Source organism: Peromyscus leucopus, chromosome 2, assembly GCF_004664715.2.
Source record: "Peromyscus leucopus breed LL Stock chromosome 2, UCI_PerLeu_2.1, whole genome shotgun sequence".
Lineage (NCBI taxonomy): Eukaryota > Metazoa > Chordata > Mammalia > Rodentia > Cricetidae > Peromyscus > Peromyscus leucopus.
Window position 1 is genome coordinate 90697414 of NC_051064.1, and position 21495 is coordinate 90718908.

The 21495-nt window shown below is 43.5% G+C and overlaps 1 protein-coding gene across 4 annotated transcripts in view; it reads left to right on the plus strand.

The window, feature by feature from the left end:
- Ccdc171 (coiled-coil domain containing 171) overlaps positions 1–21495 on the plus strand; it is a 318485-nt gene that overhangs the window by 73179 nt on the left and 223811 nt on the right. For all 4 annotated transcript variants that reach the window (XR_003734921.2, XM_028873279.2, XM_028873278.2 and 1 more), the window contains one exon: positions 9939–10077. Coding sequence is in view for 3 of the 4 variants with exons in the window: in XM_028873279.2 (XP_028729112.1) it covers positions 9939–10077 (139 nt within the window). In the remaining variant the exon portion in view is untranslated. The remainder of the gene's footprint in view (positions 1–9938; positions 10078–21495) is intronic.

Below are 21495 nucleotides of genomic sequence, written 5' to 3' on the forward strand. Positions count from 1 at the left end.
ACCCCACTTCTTTTTTTAATGTTTTTTATAGGTATGCAAATTTTGTATATATATTATTAGAACTTCCTCACAAGGCAGTTTACAATAATTCTTTTGTTGCCGTGAATGGCTAAGCTAGTATTTTAATCTAATCCTGTTACCTGCTTTCCTTTTCATATGTATGTGATAGGAAGTTTATGATCATGAGTTGTTTCTGCATGATTTCTTTTTATTTATTTATTTATTTAAATTTTTTTTTTCCAGAGCTGAGGCCCAAACCCAGGGCCTCTACCACTGAGCTAAATCCCCAACCCTGATTTCTTTCTTTTTTTATTTAATTTTTTTTTCATTTCACATACCAACCTCAGTTCCCTTTCCCTTCCTTTCTCCTGCTCCTGCCTCCCCTTCACCCCCATCCACTCCTCAGAGTGGGTAAGGACTCCCTTGGGGAGTCAACAAAGTCTGACATACCAAGTTGCAGGAGGACCATTCCCCCGCCCCCCCCTTGCATCAAGGCTGAGCAAGGTGTCCCACCATAGGGAATGGGCTCCTAAAAGTCAGTTCATGCACCCAGGGTAAGTCCTGGTCCCACTGCCAGGGGCCCCACAAACAAATCAAGCCACACAACTGTCACCCACATTCAGAGGGCCTAGTTCGGTCCCATGCAGGTACCCCAGCTGTCAGACCAGAGTCCCTGAGCTCCCACTAGCTCAGGTCAGCTGTCTCTGTGGTTTTCTCCATTATATGATTACTCCTCCCTCTCTTCGTCTGAATTCCAGGAGCTGAGCCTGTTGCTTGGCTTTGTACCTGTGCATCTGCTTCCTTCAGTTACCAGATGTAGAGTCTATAATGACAATTAGGGTAGTCATGGATCTGATTGCAGGGGAAGGCCAGTTCAGGCACCCTCTCCACTATTGCTTGGAGTCTTAGCTGGGGTCATTCCTTGTGGATTCCTGGGAATTTCCCTAACACCAGGTTTCTCCCTATCCCTCTGCTAAGATATCTTTCATTGCTCTCCCTCTCTGTCCCTTCCCCAACTTGGCCATCTTGATCCTTCATGTTCCATTCCCCATCCCCTTCCTTCTACCCTCCCTCCCATTTTACCCAGGAGATTTTAACTATTTCCCCTTTCTGGGGTGCTCCATGTGTGTCCTTCTTAGGGCCCTAGCTTCTCTGGGGTTGTAGATTGTAGCCTGGTTATCCTTTGCTTTGCATCTAATATCCACTTATGAGTGAGAACATATTGTGTTTGTCTTTCTGGGTCTGCTCCCCCACCTCTTGGGAGTGTGGATGTCATGTTTTCTAGACTGCTTCCTGTTGTCTGTGGGTAACAGCACCTTTATGGAACCTGAGAAAATTGAGATAATGGTCAGGTCCTGGGAAAACTATCCAAAACTATCCAAAGCATTTGTTGTTCAGTCTCTGTGCAATGGGAAAACACAAGACTTACTTGTAGTCCTAGGTAGAATAGTCTGTGAGGCTGGACCATCTCAGTCAGCAGCCTTGATGCTGTTCTGGTTGTAGAACTGAGGAAACTTCAGCAGAGGTACTCTGAGAGGCCGGATCACCTGGGCTACCTGTTTTATTGGTGTCTGGTCCCCTTGTTCTGAAAACACACAAATTTTTAAAGGTAACATACATATTTGTATTAATACAAGTATGGAATGTGCAGTGTGCACAAGTCAGTTAAAGATGATTTTTTGTTCTGTTTGAGCAGGTAAAAGGCATCTGTCATAAGTCTATTTGGACTGCATAACCAAACTGTAATATAAATCTCTATCCATGTCATATGAAAACATGGCATGTAATAATAAGTTATGAGGACTCTGTAGCTAACAAGATTTATCACGTCTCATCTCGTCTCCGAGCTGTCCCATGCAGACAGATCAGTTTACGTGTCACCTGTCCGATAGTCTTCGTTGGCTTTCTCTCCCTTGTCTGTAACCAAGATCCTCAGGAGGCCTCCCCTGGTCAAGTGTGATCTCTGTTAACCTAGAAGGAAACAAAAGCACAGCCTCTTCTCCAAGGCAACACGTTTTCCATTCTGAAGCCAAGACATCTCTAAAGTATGTAGGCCGCTTTAATTCAGCAGTCCCTTTCATAATCTAGTGTCTCTTAGCATTCAAAAAACTCAAAATTAACAAAGCACCATATAAGGTCCAAACTCCCTGTGTTATAGTATTTCCCACCCTTATGTGGCTTTTTTTTTTTCATTTTCCACTAAAATATTTATTTGAGGTATCTTACTGAAATAAATAAGAGTAGTTTTCCTCTAATACTGGTAAGTATAGTTATCAATATATCATTTTTTAATTGAAACACATCAAATTGTTTTTCCTAGAATATGAAGTAATACTGGAAACAAAAATAAGTACTTAACCAATCTCACTATTAAGTTATAGCCACACGTCTCCTGAATCTCAGCATGGCATAGGATTTGGTGGAAGAACAGCAGATGTGAAGCCAGAGGGCCTGGGCCCCATTGTCTAATTGCTCCATGTCATAGGCAAGTTTCTTAGTATTCCTAAGCATTAGTTCTTTACCTTCAAAACAGGGATGATATTAGTTATAGCTACTTCACAGGACTGTTGGGAATATTAACTACATGAATACACATAAAAGCTCTTCATGATATGTAAAAGAGCTGTAAAAACAGTTTCATTTCATAGAAAAGAATCAATGCATATCTCCCGTCAACTGAAGACTGAGCACCCAAATGTCTTCTTCAGTTGAACTGTCCCTGTAAACCTGGAGGAGGAATGCACCTCAGCCAAGCACCACGGCTCACTGATGAAGGAGACCCAGGGACAGGTTTCTGGGCAGTTAGGTAGGAGCTAATGAATCCTGAGGGTCACTCAAAATTCCGAAAGCTTAAAAGAAAGAAAACAAGAACATTTATAGTCCATCACAGGGCTGGGAAAGAAGCTACTTCTTATTTTGTGATTTCAAGGTCACCTACCTTATGTGGCTTTTTAAAAAAATTCCTCTACTTCTCTCTTTAAGATTTTATTATTTTTAAACTATTTATTTTTATGACTGTATCCTTTTTCTTTTTTTTTTCTTAAGCCTATACATATTGTTAAACACACTGTAATGTGCTTAGAGGTTTTTTCCCCATCTGAACCTGCTTTACCATGTATCTGCAACCTTTTCTATCTGCATGAACAAAACCTTCAATAGCCACAAAGCTTAGCTGGCTACTCACACCTGCAGGCAGTGGCCAGGAATCTGTACCGAGGCCTGCATGAGGGACTGAAGGACTAGGTAGCTACGTTTGTGTCTGTTTTTGTGTGTTTTGAACCTTTAAAAAAGCTTTTGTAGGTCTTATGTGGAAATACATGCCCCCACGTAGGACACCATGTGTGGACAGATTTTTCTTTGGGCCACTAGCTCACAAAAATGACACAGAGACTTATTAATTATATAAATTCAGTCTATAGCTTGGCTTGTCCCACTAGCTCTTCTAACTTAAATTAACCATTTCTATTTTATTTACGTGTTGCCACGTGACTCATGACTTTTATGTCTCCTCCTGCATGTCTCACTCCTTCTGCACCTGACTGGCGACTCCTCCTTTCTTCTTCCCAGAGCTCTCTGTCTCCAGAAGTCCCGCCTAACTTCTTCCTGCCTAACTAATGGCCATTCAGCTCTTTATTAAACTGACCACAGTGAGACATCTTCACTCAGTGTAACATTGGAATAGTGGAATAGTCCACAACACAGAGCCATCTCCCCAGCCTCTGAACTGTGTACTTAGAATATCTTCCTTTCTGCCGAGAGGTTATACAGAGAAGGAGAGAGTAGGATTTGATAAAGGGGGTGGGAAAACAAAGGAGGAGGAACAAGAGACTTTCTCATGAACCCAGAATAGTGAGTTCTTTTGATGACGTTTCCATGCATGTATATCATTGTACTTTCCTCAGATCCATCTCCTTCTATAGCCCTCCTCTGTCTTCTTTCATAATGGCCCCTTCCTCCTCTCGATAGTCTCTTGTTTTCATGTAGTTGGGTGTTCGAGTGTGTGTCCGTAGGTACCACACGTGTGTATTTATGTCTATATTTAAATCTGTCTCCCACAGGTAAGTGTAAATGGCTTTCTTGTTCCTACTGTTCTTTCCTGTGAGTGAAATATTTTATGAGTGTTTTGCTTGCATGTTTGTATGTACCTGCCCGGCGTTCTCAGAGCTGGAAGAGGGTGTGGACCGGAGTTGCAGACAGTTCTGAGCTGCCATGAGAGTGCTGGGAGTTGAACCTGGGTCTTCTGCAAGAGCAGCCAGTGGTCTTCAATGCTGAGCATCTCTCCAGCCCCTGGACCACACTTGTAGTTTATAGTTCTGAGAATAAGGAATTTTAGGGTAGGATGTGAAGCCCTGACGGAGCAGTGCTAATAATGAAGCTATAGAGTAAATGGTACCAGAATATTTTCAGTGGTTGAGTTATTTTTATTTAGGAAATAAAGGAAAAGCCAAACCCTTGTTGGCCGAATCAGCCTGGTCACCTGATCTGGTTCTGAAGTATCAGGGCAATGTCCTCATAGTTGTGAAAAGTGGTCACATGACAGATCACAGTGAGCAGGGCATAGTGGCTGACAGGTGTTGGTAAGGAGATGGCGTGGTGGTCAGAGAGTTCCTGGCAGGACAAGATGAGCTCCAGGCCCAGAGCCCCCATGCTTAGGGCTGCCCAGATGGAGCCCAGGAGTGCAAGTCCCCAAGGCCATCTCAGTATACATGGTCGCCTTTCGCCTCACATCTTCACTGTCCCTGGATAAGGCTGTTAAAGTTGTTTCTTGCCATGATTTCACTGGGTGGCAGCAAAAGATGTGTCTGAAGAATCTGCATTTCAGAATCAAGAGTTCTAACTCACAGTTTCTTAAAAGTGAATGTACCTGTATGAAATTGTTTTAAGTGGAATATACCATATTTCTATTACTATATTTTTTCAGCTATAACATTTCTTTAAATTTAAAAATTTGTAGGAGAAGCTTTTCAATGATTTTGGATTAGAGCGTTTTCAAATATAGTTTGATCTTAGTTAGTTATATAATTGATTGTTGGGCAGTAGTAGGGAAAGATGGTGGTGAGCCTCCAATCCAGTCTACATTGAAATATAAGTTAGAATGGCTCTAAAGATAGGACACGGAATGGACTACAGATAAATTTTATTCCTTCTGTTCCTCAATAATTAGGAGCTTTTTTATTTTTCTAAATATATTTCTGAATAAAAACAGTCTTATGATTTAGTGGCACCATTATTTACATTCTTGCTAAAATATAGCCGGAGGAGATATTACTTGTTTTCAAAAACACATGCTATGCTATTGACAAACTATTAGCTGAACTTCAAACAATAAGACTCCAGTAAGGAAGCGTCCTGGCTCTAGGCTTCCTGCTCTTCTATCCTTCCCCAACTGTCTGCTCTGTAAGTCCTGCCTCTCCGAGGATCAACCCAGGAGCTCCCTGACCTGTCTTCCCTTACACATTCCTCTTGCTTGTGGCCATTAGAGGTGCAGGAGCCGCCTTCTTTATGTCACATTACTAACAGTAGGGCATCTCTCCTCATTTTAGTGATCAATTTTTAAGATTTATTATTTTTGTTTGTTTTTTGTTTTTTGATTTTTCGAGACAGGGTTTCTCTGCGTAGCTTTGCGCCTTTCCTGGAACTCACTTGGTAGCCCAGGCTGGCCTCGAACTCACAGAGATCCGCCTGGCTCTGCCTCCCGAGTGCTGGGATTAAAGGCGTGCGCCACCACCACCCGGCAAGATTTATTATTTTTATTTTATATGTGTGGGTGTTTTTGCCTGCATGCGTGTCTCTGTACCATGTGCACATAGTGTCTACGGAGGCTAGAAGAGACGTCAGGTCTTCTGGAACTAGAGGTATAGGTGGTTGACAGCTCCTATGCAGGTGCTGGGAACTGAACATGGGTCCTCTGCAAGAGCAACAAGTGCTCTTAACCATGGAGCCATCTCTCCAGCACCAACCCTAGGTTTTGAATTTTTAAAATGGCACAAATGACACATAAATTTAACTTTGTATTTATTGGATAATAGTTATTTTTGACTAAAATACTGATTTTTATCAAGTTAACACCTGCACATAGTTGCCCAGATCATGAGAAACAGCAACTGATGTCTTTGCCTTTGACGCCCGGCTTCTTTTATGGATGGCAATTGCTTAATTTTTACTGCTATTGCTTTGATGTTAATTTTATGTTTTAGTTTTAAAAAGATTGTATTTTATTGTAAAAAGATTATATTATATTATATATTTATATATATATATATATATATTTGTGTGTGTGTGTGTGTGTGTGTGTGTGTGTGTGTGTGTGAGAAAGAGGAAAGAGGACAGAGAGAGGGGGAGAGAGAGGGAGGGAGAGGAAGAAAACAGGTGAGGAATGTGGATGGAGACCAGAAGCTGATGTTGGATCCCGGAGGCTGCACTTCGGGGCAGTTCGGAGTCACCCAGTGTGGGTGCTGGGAATGGAGCTCGTTGTCTTGCAAGCACTCTTCATTCTGAGCCATCTCTCCAGGTCTCAACCTCAGATTATGAATTACATGCATGTTCTGCCATGCTCTTTAGATATTGTGAAGTAGCCTCTACTGATTGATCTCTGCTGTCTGCTTCCCTCACACAATGTCTCCCTGTTCCTTCCCGCTTCTTTTTCTCCCAGAGTGATACTCAGAGTTCAGCATCCTTTTTCCCTACACCACTTTTTGATCACTTGTCTTTATTTTTCTTTATAGCAATCTTACTGTATGTTTTGTTTTCTATTGTTGCCATATGCTCTGCCCATGTTCTCTCCAGATGCCTAGACTAAGACTTGCTTTATAAAGTAGCACTGAGAGCTGCTGAGTCGACAAACGAGAAAGCAGCTCCTTGTTACCTCTTGAGTGGGATTAGCTTGTGACTCAATAACTCTTTCTTTTTTTCCTTTTGAGACGGGATTTCTCTGTCCTGGAACTCACTCTGTAGACCAGACTGGCCTTGAACTCAGAGACCTGCCTGCCTCTGCCTCCTGAGCGTTGGGATTAAAGGCGTGTGCCACCATGCTCGGCTGCCTGGCTATTTTTTATTTTATTTTATTTTATTTTTCTTTATTAAGAAATTTTCTACTCACTCCTCATGCTATCCACAGACCCCCCTCCTCCCTCCTCCCACTCCCCAGCCCTCTTTCCCAAGCCACCCCACATCCCCACCTCCCCCAAATCGAGGTCTCCCATGGGGAGTCAGCAGAGCCCAGCACACCGGCCTGGCTATTTTTAATTTAACTTAATTGTTGTAGTTTTTATTGGTGTGAGTCTGTGTTTGTGTGAGTGGATACCGTGTGTGTGTGGATGCCTGTGCAGGCCAGAGGAGGGTGTCAGAGAGGTACAGATGGTTATGAGCCTCCTGATGTCAGGACCTCTGGGACCAGACTGAAGAGCAGCAAGTGCTCTCCACACTGAGCCATCTCTCCAGCCTCTAGGTGTTCTTAAAGTTTAGTAGACCTGAAATTCTGTCACACTGTGTTCTTTTCTAAGGGGCCTTTCTGTCTCCGTCTGGCTTTTTGGATTTCCTGTGTGTACTCATGTTAGGACCTATCTTTAACATCCTGCTTGGAATTCCTCTGCCTTCTTCCATTGTGAGCCCCTTGACTTCTTATCTCTTGCCCCTTGTCATGGGTTTGCTGCACCCTAAAGTAGCCTCTTGGAGAACTTAGAGACCAGGGAGAATTTGCAGGCACATTCTGAAAATGACTTTTGGTCTTCCCGTCTTTTCATAGTCAGCTGGCTATTCAGTCAGTGCAAGTGGTGGGCAAGTGTGAAGTCATTTGATCCTTCTGTTTGTGGTTTGTGGTTTCCTCTGGAAACGCGGTGTTTACATCTGAAATCAGAGGCAAACAGCCTTTTACTGTATGTGTTTATAGAGACTCACTGTGTAATAATACATGATGAAATAATAATATGGATGACTTTTGTACTCTATGGACGCTTCTCTCTTGATCCAGCATTCCAAACTCTCAAGATGTCAGGCCTGTTGTGAGTTGTTTCAGCCTGGAACCTTGACCATTTATATATTGGGATTCTTGGATTGATTTTCCGATTTACATACCTTTTCTTTACTTTGATCCATTTTCATTATTTTGTTCTACTTTCCAAGAGATTTACATGGTATAAATGTAGTATCTAATTCTTCTATACACATTTATTAGTTTTAGATAATTTACCTTGGAATATCTTTGGTTCAAAAGACAATGTACAAGACTTGTTTGTGTTGTACCCTGAGGAAGAAAATGTCTGTTCAGCATATGGGCAAGTGCCATTGGAAAATTAGCTTCTTATTTTTCCTTTAGCCTGAGTGCAGTACTGCCTTGGTCACAGAATCACTCTAGTCCCCCATGTTACAGCTGAAGACAGAAGAAATGGGTCTCTTGGCAGCTGCTAGGAAGATCTCAGGCTAAAATAGTGACATCAATTGAATTGATGTCATTCACATGCATGGGAATTTTTTAGGTGCAATGCTTATGAGCTGCGTTTCATCGTATGTCCACGTGAGAATATACACAGCTACGTGTGCTAGCTCTCTCACGTAATCTCAGCCCTGGGGAGGCTGAACAGGAGGATCACCGAGTTTAAGCCAGCATAGTAGATTACAAAAAGAGTTCCAGGCCAATAGGAGCTACATGGTGAGACTCTATCCAATAACCAAAACCAAAACCAAAACCAAAACATTGTAAACACAGTTTAATATCAGCCTGAACTACATTTAAATAATAAAGCACTTTTTTTTTTGTAAAGAAATTTATTTATCCTTATCAGAACACAGTCTAAGAATGGAGTCATGTGATAATTCTGAGTGTTTGTGAGAAAACTCCAAGGAAACAAGACAAGAGTCTTGACCTCTGTTTCTTCAGAACACAGAATTGTTCTTGGAATGTGTTTTTGTGTTCCTCCCAGGTGTGGGGTAGGAGTGAGTTTCCTTCAGCTGTTGCTATTCATGTGCCTCTGTGGAAACACGTTTTTGTCCTGTGCAGCTTGTCCTTGTGTCGTATACTTTATTTGGTGATTCTTCTTAACTCTCAGAGCATAAATTGTCTGATGCTCTGAATAAAGTTGGCTATTGCATGAGACTTTTGTCTGCCTCATTTTTAGGCTCTGCTCTCCCAGGCTCACAGCTCCAACTAGAGCAGTAAACATGTCTTCAAAATAAATGAACATTTTGATTTTTTTTCCTTTTTGAGTTTTCCATATGCCAAATCAGTTTTATTTGTAGGGATAAAAAACATTTGCTTCATTTTTGTTGTATGTTAATAACCTAATCACTGACTTTAAAATAATTTTCTTGGGGACTAAGGACATGGCTCAGTCAGTAAGATCACATGCTCAGTAATCTTGAGAGGCTAAGTTTGAATCCTTATCACCCATGTGGGAAGGCAGGCATGGCCAGCCAGCCAAAAACAATGACCTTTGCGTCAGTAAGGAGACCACTTGATATCCTGCTGTTGCCTCTGTGGTTGTGTGTGTGTGTGTGTGTGTGTGTGTGTGTGTGTGTGTGTGTGTGTGTGTGTATGCATGTGTGCATGCAAAGATGTGTTCACTTGCACACTCATGAGCATGCAAAATGCATACTCACTCACAGCCCCCCAGACTTTTATCAATCTTGAGGCAGTTTCTGAACTGACTGAATTAGACGGGTAGATTTTGTTCATTAAAGTAATGGTAAGACCCCGTCAATACTATCCCAGTCTCTTTTGCATATTAACTTGGACACAGTCCAGATACCTACTGTCAAAGGAGAAGTGTTATTCCCTTAAAATCTTTCATTCAAGAATGCACCATAAACCTTTTAATTTAAAAAAAGAAAAAATGGGCATTAAGAAGGCTTTTGTCACGTAAACATGATGTATAGAACATCACTTACTTGTGTGAAGGAGAAGTACATTTGAAAAACCTGCTCTGACATTTTTAACTTTTCAGATTAGAAAGAGAGTATTTCTCCAAAAACAAGAAACTAAGTGAAGAGATCGACGAACAGAAGAAAGTAATTATAGATCTTTCAAAGAGACTCCAATATAATGAAAAAAGTTACAGTGAGTTACAAGAGGAACTTGTAATGGTAAGGATAAAGATAAAAACCCTATGGCAATGACTTTATTGGGCCATATTTGATGTGTAGCAAGTTTTCCCCTACCATGTATCGTGAGATAATAGTATGAAAGTAATTTTAGTGACATTGTTAAAAGTTTCAAACTGGAAGTACCAATTACATGAAATATATACATAAGTCTCTAACTTGGAGCAGTTGGGAAAACCCAAATGGATTAATGATTCTCAATTATAGAATATTTTAAAATGTATTTAAGGGTTATTATTTTTCTTTTTTTACTTTAAGTACATAGAATGATTTTACCTAGGTAGAAGATAATCAGGATTTATAAGCAATAGATCTAATAATTTTAGTGATATCATTTTCTAGTCATTTTATACATAAATATTAATTATATAAATACTAACCAAATTGACTATTGTGATTAAGCTAGCTGTCACACAATTTTTTCTAAAATATTGATATGTTCTTATGAACCACCCATTGTTTGAAAAGTACCAGCATCTCCCTGTTGCATTAGAATACGCCCAGCTTCTTGTCATGTATCTAGGACTCTTCATTTTGAGTTCGTGTTAACTGTTCTGGCTGCCTTTCCTTTCATCTGTCAGAATTCTGACTCTTTAACACATCTTTTCATACTTTTTACTTTTATGATTATGTTGTAAATGCTCTTTGTTGTTGCTGTATGCCTATCCATCCTGTAACGTTTCGGGGAACCTCATTGGGGTAGAAGACATGGTTTGTAGTAACACTGTCCTTCCTCACGCCTGTGTCCACATGCACATCGTGCACACTTCCTCACGCCTGTGTCATCACGCACACTTCCTCACACCTGTGTCATCATGCACACTTCCTCACACCTGTCATCATGCACACTTCCTCACACCTGTGACATCATGCACACTTCCTCACACCTGTGTCATCACGCACACTTCCTCACACCTGTGTCATCACGCACACTTCCTCACACCTGTGTCATCACGCACACTTCCTCACACCTGTGTCATCACGCACACTTCCTCACACCTGTGTCATCACGCACACTTCCTCACACCTGTGTCATCACGCACACTTCCTCACACCTGTGTCATCACGCACACTTCCTCACACCTGTGTCATCACGCACACTTCCTCACACCTGTGTCATCATGCACACTTCCTCACACCTGTCATCATGCACACTTCCTCACACCTATGTCACTATGCACACTTCCTCACACCTGTGTCATCATGCACACTTCCTCACACCTGTGTCCTCATGCACACTTCCTCACGCCTGTGTCATCACGCACACTTCCTCAAGCCTGTGTCATCATGCACACTTCCTCACGCCTGTGTCATCGTGCACACTTCCTCACACCTGTGTGTGTCATCATGCACACTTCCTCACGCCTGTGTCCTCATGCACACTTCCTCACACCTGTGTGTGTCATCACGCACACTTTCTCACACCTGTGTCATCATGCACACTTCCTCACGTCTGTGTCATCACGCACACTTCCTCACGCCTGTGTCATCATGCACACTTCCTCACGCCTGTGTCATCATGCACACTTCCTCACACCTGTGTGTGTCATCATGCACACTTCCTCACGCCTGTGTCCTCATGCACACTTCCTCACACCTGTGTGTGTCATCATGCACACTTCCTCACGCCTGTGTCATCATGCACACTTCCTCATGCCTGTGTCATCGTGCACACTTCCTCACACCTGTGTCCTCATGCACACTTCCTCACGCCTGTGTCATCACGCACACTTCCTCACGCCTGTGTCATCATGCACACTTCCTCACGCCTGTGTCATCGTGCACACTTCCTCACACCTGTGTCATCATGCACACTTCCTCACGCCTGTGTCATCATGCACACTTCCTCACACCTGTCATCGTGCACACTTCCTCACGCCTGTGTCATCACGCACATTTCCTCACACCTGTCATCGTGCACACTTCCTCACGCCTGTGTCATCATGCACACTTCCTCACACCTGTGTCATCGTGCACACTTCCTCACACCTGTGTCATCACGCACACTTCCTCACACCTGTCATCACGCACACTTCCTCACACCTGTGTCATGCACACTTCCTCACACCTGTGTCATCATGCACACTTCCTCACACCTGTCATCGTGCACACTTCCTCACACCTGTGTCATTGTGCACACTTCCTCACGCCTGTGTCATCATGCACATTTCCTCAGAGCTGTGTCATCACGCACACTTCCTCACACCTGTGTCATGCACACTTCCTCACACCTGTGTCATCATGCACACTTCCTCACGCCTGTCATCGTGCACACTTCCTCACACCTGTGTCATCATGCACACTTCCTCACACCTGTGTCATCATGCACACTTCCTCACGCCTGTCATCGTGCACACTTCCTCACGCCTGTGTCATCATGCACACTTCCTCATACCTGTGTCATCGTGCACACTTCCTCACGCCTGTGTCATCATGCACACTTCCTCACACCTGTGTCGTCATGCACACTTCCTCACACCTGTGTCATCGTGCACACTTCCTCACGCCTGTGTCATCACGCACACTTCCTCATGCCTGTGTCATCATGCACACTTCCTCATGCCTGTGTCCTCATGCACACTTCCTCACACCTGTGTCATGCACACTTCCTCATGCCTGTGTCATCACACACACTTCCTCACACCTGTGTCATCATGCACACTTCCTCACACCTGTGTCATCATGCACACTTCCTCATGCCTGTGTCATCATGCACTTTCTCACGCCTGTGTCATCATGTACACCTCCTCACACCTGTGTCATCATGCACACTTCCTCACACCTGTCATCATGCACACTTCCTCACACCTGTGTCATCATGCACACTTCCTCACACCTGTGTCATCACGCACACTTCCTCACACCTCTGTCATCATGCACATTTCCTCACACCTGTGTCATCATGCACACTTCCTCACGCCTGTGTCATCACGCACACTTCCTCACACCTGTGTCATCATGCACACTTCCTCACACCTGTGTCGTCATGCACACTTCCTCACACCTGTGTCATCGTGCACACTTCCTCATGCCTGTGTCATCATGCACACTTCCTCACACCTGTGTCATCACGCACACTTCCTCACACCTGTGTCATCATGCACACTTCCTCACACCTGTGTCGTCATGCACACTTCCTCACACCTGTGTCATCGTGCACACTTCCTCACACCTGTGTCATCATGCACACTTCCTCACACCTGTGTCATCGTGCACACTTCCTCACACCTGTGTCATCACGCACACTTCCTCATGCCTGTGTCATCATGCACACTTCCTCACACCTGTCATCATGCACACTTCCTCACACCTGTGTCATCATGCACACTTCCTCACACCTGTGTCATCACGCACACTTCCTCACACCTGTGTCATCACGCACACTTCCTCACACCTGTGTCATCATGCACACTTCCTCACACCTGTGTCATCATGCACACTTCCTCACACCTGTCATCATGCACACTTCCTCACGTCTGTGTCATCGTGCACACTTCCTCACACCTGTGTCGTCATGCACACTTCCTCACACCTGTGTCGTCGTGCACACTTCCTCACACCTGTGTCATCATGCACACTTCCTCACACCTGTGTCATCATGCACACTTCCTCACACCTGTCATCATGCACACTTCCTCACACCTGTGTCATGCACACTTCCTCACACCTGTGTCATCGTGCACACTTCCTCACACCTGTGTCATCACGCACACTTCCTCACACCTGTGTCATCGTGCACACTTCCTCACGTCTGTGTCATCATGCACACTTCCTCACACCTGTGTCGTCATGCACACTTCCTCACGCCTGTGTCATCACGCACACTTCCTCACACCTGTCATCGTGCACACTTCCTCACGTCTGTGTCATCACGCACACTTCCTCACACCTGTCATCATGCACACTTCCTCACGTCTGTGTCATCACGCACACTTCCTCACACCTGTCATCATGCACACTTCCTCACGCCTGTGTCATCATGCACACTTCCTCACACCTGTGTCATCACGCACACTTCCTCACACCTGTGTCATCGTGCACACTTCCTCACACCTGTGTCATCGTGCACACTTCCTCACACCTGTCATCATGCACACTTCCTCACGCCTGTGTCATCACGCACACTTCCTCACACCTGTCATCGTGCACACTTCCTCACGTCTGTGTCATCACGCACACTTCCTCACACCTGTCATCATGCACACTTCCTCACGTCTGTGTCATCACGCACACTTCCTCACACCTGTCATCATGCACACTTCCTCACGCCTGTGTCATCATGCACACTTCCTCACACCTGTGTCATCACGCACACTTCCTCACACCTGTGTCATCATGCACATTTCCTCACACCTGTCATCATGCACACTTCCTCACACCTGTGTCATCATGCACACTTCCTCACACCTGTGTCCTCATGCACACTTCCTCACACCTGTGTCCTCATGCACACTTCCTCACACCTGTCATCATGCACACTTCCTCACACCTGTGTCATCACGCACACTTCCTCACACCTGTGTCATCGTGCACACTTCCTCACTGTCATCTGCACACTCACGTCTGTGTCATCACGCACACTTCCTCACGCCTGTCATCATGCACACTTCCTCACACCTGTGTCATCACGCACACTTCCTCACACCTGTCATCATGCACACTTCCTCACGCCTGTGTCATCATGCACACTTCCTCACACCTGTGTCATCACGCACACTTCCTCACACCTGTGTCATCATGCACACTTCCTCACACCTGTCATCATGCACACTTCCTCACACCTGTGTCATCGTGCACACTTCCTCACACCTGTGTCATCACGCACACTTCCTCACACCTGTGTCATCATGCACACTTCCTCACGCCTGTGTCATCATGCACACTTCCTCACACCTGTGTCATCATGCACACTTCCTCACGCCTGTGTCATCATGCACACTTCCTCACACCTGTCATCGTGCACACTTCCTCACGTCTGTGTCATCACGCACACTTCCTCACACCTGTCATCATGCACACTTCCTCACGTCTGTGTCATCACGCACACTTCCTCACACCTGTCATCATGCACACTTCCTCACGCCTGTGTCATCATGCACACTTCCTCACACCTGTGTCATCACGCACACTTCCTCACACCTGTGTCATCGTGCACACTTCCTCACACCTGTGTCATCGTGCACACTTCCTCACGCCTGTGTCATCATGCACACTTCCTCACGTCTGTGTCATCATGCACACTTCCTCAGAGACTTGGCTGCTTCCCTTTCAGTTTTGTCCCAGAGCTCTTAGCGATTTCATTCTGAGGAGAAGGAATATTTTTCTTTCCCAAAAAGGTATTACAAGGGTTATATTAACAATCAGTGGCCAGCTGGGTGGTGGTGGTGGCGGCGGCGGCGCACGCCTTTAATCCTAGCACTCGGGAGGCAGAGCCAGACGGATCTCTGTTAGTTCAAGGCCAGCCTGGGCTACAGCCTGAGTTCCAGAACAGGCTCCAAAGCTACACAGAAAGCCTGTCTCAAAAAACAAAAACAAAACAAAACAAAAAAAGTGGCCAAATCAGTGCTTCCAAGAAGAAAGGTAATTATAGAAATAAATTAAAATCTTCAGTATTTAAATTTTTATTTTGGGATTTAAAAAAACTTATTTGTGGGTATGAGTTTTGGTCTGAATGTATGCTTGTGTACCACATGCTTGCAGTGTCTAAGGAGGACAGAAGAGGGTGTTGGATCCCCTGGAACTGAACTACACACAGTTGTGAGCCATCACATGAGTGCCAGGAATTGAACCCAGGATCTCTAGAAGAGCAGTCAGTGCTCTCAATCTCTGACCCATTTTTCTAGGTCTTCTTCAATATTTTCCAATATTACTGCATTATATCTAGTCCCTATTCGTCATAAGATGGTTAGTATGCTCAGATTCAAGGGCGAGTCCTGTTTGCTGTGTGGATCATTTGTTGTCTGAATATGGATTTGCAAAGTAAAGACCTTCCTACTTAGTGTACTTGCTTAGTACATTCACTGATATTTGTAACACAGATGCCATAGACTGGTCTGTGTTTTCCCCCACAGTTTATATTTTAACTTGTGCATTCTAGGCAAGCACTCAAACACTGAGCAGTGTTGTGCGTGTCCTGGTTCTTAACTCTTAGTTCAAAGGGATGAATCGGTGGAGAAAATACCCTAGGGTGGTTGAGCTGATTGCTGGATTTGGTCTGCTTGCTTACTAAACATTGTTCTCAGTAGTTTGGAAAGTGGGTCAGAGTGTAAGAGTGCAGAGTTCAGACGTTATCACTGCTGTAAGTTGCACAATTTCTCTTAGTCCTAGCCTAGAGCTCTAATAAGTAGATTGAAAAAGCAAAACTAACTTAATTGACCACAGAGTTTATGAGTGTTTTGTGATCAGAAACTTGACTTGATTGCAGTAGAGTTTTTATTTTGACTTTTACATGTCGATGGATAGTCTAAACTAAGGCAAGTTGCAATTCACCAGAAACTTTGGTTTGCTTGACATTCTTTCTATTGAACATGATTGAACTTTTGGTAAGGGTGCTAAAAATTGTAGACTAATTGTTTCTTTAAAGCTTGATAGGTCACCAAAGGCATTTGCAGAACTAATGAGATGTTTACAAAATTATTGGGTTGCAACCTAAGTGATGTTCAGTTTATGTGTCCAGCTAATAATGTTTTCTATTTCTTTTATCTCTCAAATTCTTTGTATCTTATATTTTAAGATACAAAGATATTGTTATATTTTAAGATACAAAGATATTGTTATTTAAGCTAGCACACAGTGACAGGGTTTCTAAGTTATGTTTTTCTGTTGCTGTAATTAAATACTCTAACAAATGTGACTTCAGGGAGAAAGGGTTTATTTTGACTCACAGTGGAAGGCTAAAGTCCTTGATGACGAGGGAATCATGGCAGAGGGGCATGAGGGAGTTGGTCACATTTCATCTGTAGTCCAGAAGCAGAGTGATGATTGCCTGGGCAAGCTCACTTCCTCTGTTTTACACAGTGCGGGATCCCAGCCCAGGGAATGATGTACAATAGTGGGTGGGTTGTTGGCTGGCTCTAATTCCTGGTAGTTATGTCCAGAGGCTCTTCTTATCAAGGGGACAATTGAGATTACCATCATAGTTTCATTTTAGCATTTCTATACACATATATCATTTTGTCTTTTTCTTGCATGTCTTATTTTTTTTCATCTCTCTGCTTTTTTTCCTTTCCTATTACCTACCTTTTTCACTTTTAATTGTTGGTGTTTGTTTCTGCAGTCCTGAGGCTTGAAACCTGAGTCTCCTGCATGGTAGGTGAGAGCTGTGTCACCGAATTATATCCCAGCCCGGAGGCCTTTTGTGTTTTCTGTTTTTGTTTTTTGTTTGTTTTTTAAGTTTCCTTTTATTTATCATTACTGTTGTGTGTGCAGGATGTGTATGTGGGTGTGTGTGGAGGTCAGAGGCCAGCTTTTGGAAGTTGGTTCTCTCTTCTGGGAACTGCAGCAGCAGGTGCTGTTAACCTGCTGAGTCATTGTGCTGACCCTGTTTGAAATCACTGTTATTTCCTTACCTGACTGTATTAGGAAATTTAAATATTATTTAGTGAAAAATTATTGAAAGAAAATAGTATTGCTAGTGGAATACTTTTCTTTCTATAAAGTTATTAACTTATTGCTTTTCCTAAATTTTATTGTCATGTTTCTTTGATTTTCTTATTTCTCTCTCATTGCCTTTAGTCATCTTGATACTTTGATAATAAGGAAAAAGACAGGAAGTTGAAAACTAATGGGTTAATGAATTTTCTTTCAATTATTTATTTTTATTTTTTAAGATTTATTTATTTATTATGTATACAATGTCCTGCCTGCATGTATGCCTGCACACCAGAAGAGGGCACCAGATCTCATTGTAGATGGTTGTGAACCACCATGTGGGTGCTGGGAATTGAACTCAGGACCTTTGGGCGAGCAGCCTGTGCAAATTAACCTCTGAGCCGTCTCTCTAGCCCCCTTATTTGTTTTTCTTAAGGAAATTGATTTTCACAGTTTAACGCGCACACATATGTATACCGTACATTCTGGTTACTCTCCCTCCCATGCTTTCACATTTTCCTCCTATTGTCATCGACCCCATTCTCCCTAAAAAGTCCTTTCCGAAGTCCTTTCCATGGCTTTTGTTTAGTTGTGTGACCCACTCAGTTTAACCAGGGCTGTCCACATGAGCATGAGCGTGGAACCAACCATCCTTTGGAACAGGAGCCCAGCAGTGGCTACACAACTTGAAAGACAGTTTCTCTCTCTCTTGCAGCATTTCTAAGTAGCCAGTAGTTCCTCGGGGAGGAATAGGGCTCCAGGAACCCCTCCTCCATCTGTGTGACTGATGGTTGACAGGCCTAGCAGTCCATGTGCAGGTAACTGCACTTGCTCTGAGTCCATGATTGCAAGGGCCATGTCATGCCTCCAGGACAGCATTTCATAGCTCTTCTGTCCACCATCCAGCTGTCCTTTCTTTCTGCTCCCTTTCTCTACCATTCTCTGAGCCATAGAGTAGGTGAGGCGAATGTCCTGTTTGGGTTGGACACTCAGCAGTCCCTTGTTCTTGGCATTTTGTCCAGACTTTGTGTTTACAGCCTTCCATTGCAATAGGAAACTCCCTGACCACAGCCGAGAACAAAACACAGGTATTCAGAAGATTGTTTGACACCCTGTCAGTTTACTAACACAACAGCAGTGGGTTCTCCTCAGGACCTATGCTTTCCCAGAAATGAATTTTTGACCAGGTTTATGGAAGCAGGCATGAACTCTCTCCTCTGAATTGGACCTCAAATCCAATCAGAAGACAGCTGGTCACCTCTTATCCCAGTAAATCTTAACTATCAGCTTGACACAATCTAGATGTCCCTGAGAAGGGAGTGTATCAGTAGAAGGATTGCCCTGATTAGACGGACCTGTGGGCCTATCTGTTGGGGTTGTCTTGGTTGTTAATTGATGTAGGAAGTCCCAGTCTGTTGTGGGCAACATTGTTCCCTGGGAAGGTGTTCTTGGGCTGTATAAGAAAGATACCTAGGGATGAGTAAGCTGCCAGCCAGCAGCACTCCTCCTGGTTTCTGCTTAAGATCCTGCCCCGACTTCCCTCAATGATGGACAGTAACCAGTAATCTGAAGTAAACCCTTTCCTCTCCTCTATTGCCTTGTCTCAGAGTATTTCATGACAGCTCCAGAAATGGAGCTGGAACACTCCCATAAGCCAAGCACCATTGTACCAGTGGGCACAGCTTCCCTGACAGGCCGATACCGTAGCCCTCAAGAGCCGCAGCTGGGTAAAACTGCTGACGAGCAGACTCCTCTAGAGCCTGCACTCACCTTCTGGGAACTATGTCTAAAAGCCAGCAGGGAGGGAGCTTCCAGTTTAGTTCTGTATTGATTTTTCTGTGTCCTGCAACCAACGCGTGTGGGGTCTTTAGCATCAGGGTATTCCCGTCTAGTTCTGTGGGTGAACAAGAGCAATTGCAATAGCCTGTACTGTTTTGGGGGCCTCTGGGGCCGTCCTGACCAACAACTAATAGGGAGGTATCCACACCTGCCACTGGGATTTTCATTTCATCACTCATGGCTTGTGGGACTGCATTGTCCATCCATGTAGGGCACATATGTTTGTGTTTTCTCTGTTTCTTGTTATGGTAAAATATACGAATATAAAATTTACCTTTTTAGCCTTTTGTAATGCAAAGTTAACTAAATAGTTTTACATACTCATTTATTGATTTTGTTCTCAACAAGTCAAGGCAAGGCGTTTAGTAACACGGGCCATATTGGCGAATTCTGGTTTCATTGTCTGAGTTCAGTAAGATGGAAGGGTAACCAATCCTGACATCAGCCTCAGGCCTCTACACGTACAGGGGTCCACACCTACACAGGTGTGCACATACACATGCAGAAATGCACACACACGCAAAGCACCCCAAAATAGGAAAAGAAAACAAAAATAAAAATATCAGAGTAAAAGTTTACAGCCACAAAATAGAAATTTTGTAGTGTTATGTCTTAAAACTCTGATTTATGCTTTGAATTAATACTTTTTCATATGAAGAGAACTTGGCTCATGAAGAAACTTTTACCTCTTCCTTTTTTGGTTTATTCATTTTGGGAACAAAACTGTTTTCACGGTCCTGTGTAATCACTGTTTCTTACATTTGTTTTAAGCACAGGTGTTTTGGTATTTGATAGGGGACAGAGGGGCAGCATAGAGCACTCATGGCAGCTCTCTCTTCATGCCGACAGCGTGTTTCTAGTTCAGGCCTCTTCAGGACCATTATTCAAGCCCTGGTCTCAATTTTCTCTGCTGCATTGGAAGAGAAAGATTAAAACCACTTTTCCTCATTAGTTTTCTAGTGAAGCCATGATGATATTAATAAGACACCAGGGCTTCTGCAGTCTTGAGATGGAAGTAACACTGTGTAACCTGGCACAGTGTACACTAAGGCTCAGGTTTAAAAGAGATTTAAGATGACCTAGTACAGGATACACAAAGTGCTAGCAAACACCCACAAAGTGATGACTCCTCTCTTTCAAGACGTATAATGTAAATATAGAACATCATTTTGGAAAAGTCCAATCTGGGCAAAGGCCTTTTTTTTTTGATCACTACTTGTTTTGCTGCTGAGTATAAATAGACAGATGTAATTGCAAGATCTGCTCTTCAATGTTGGCTCAAAGTCAAGCTGTGCACCCTTTTTTTTTTTTTTTTTTTTTGAGTTTTTAAAACTTTATTTAACAGATATAAACCCAGGTGAGTTTAATTACAGTGAAATTCTTTTTTTTTTTTTAAGTTTAGTTTTTTCTTTCTTCCCTTTTTTAATCTAAAAGTTATTTTTTTGTTTTACATATCAACCACAGTTCCCCTCTCTCCCTTCCTCCTGCCCCCCACCTCTTCCTTCACTCCACCCCCCATCCACTCCTCAGGGAGGGTGAGGCCTCCCATGGGGAGTCAGCAAAGTCTGGCATATCAAGTTGAGGCAGGGCCAAGCCCCTCCCTCCTGCATCAAGGCTGAGCAAGGCATCCCTCCATAGGGAACGGACTCCAAAAGGCCAGTTCATGCACTAGGGATAAATCCTGGTCCCTCTGCTGGGGCCCCACAAACTGCCCAAGCCACAGTGAAATTCTTATTCATTGTCTGGCTAGTAAATAATTGGCATATGGTGATTTTTAATGTCATAGAATTGAGTTTCAACATAAGACATTTAAAAGTGAAGAAAATTAGTTTCATGTTCACGTGAACGTAGGACATGAATCTTGAAAGAATTTGCCTAGAAAATATTTTGGTTAAGACCTCCATTGGGTGGCTCTCAACCTCCTGTTACTCCAGTTCCAGGGGCTCCTATGCCCTCTCCTGAACTCATATG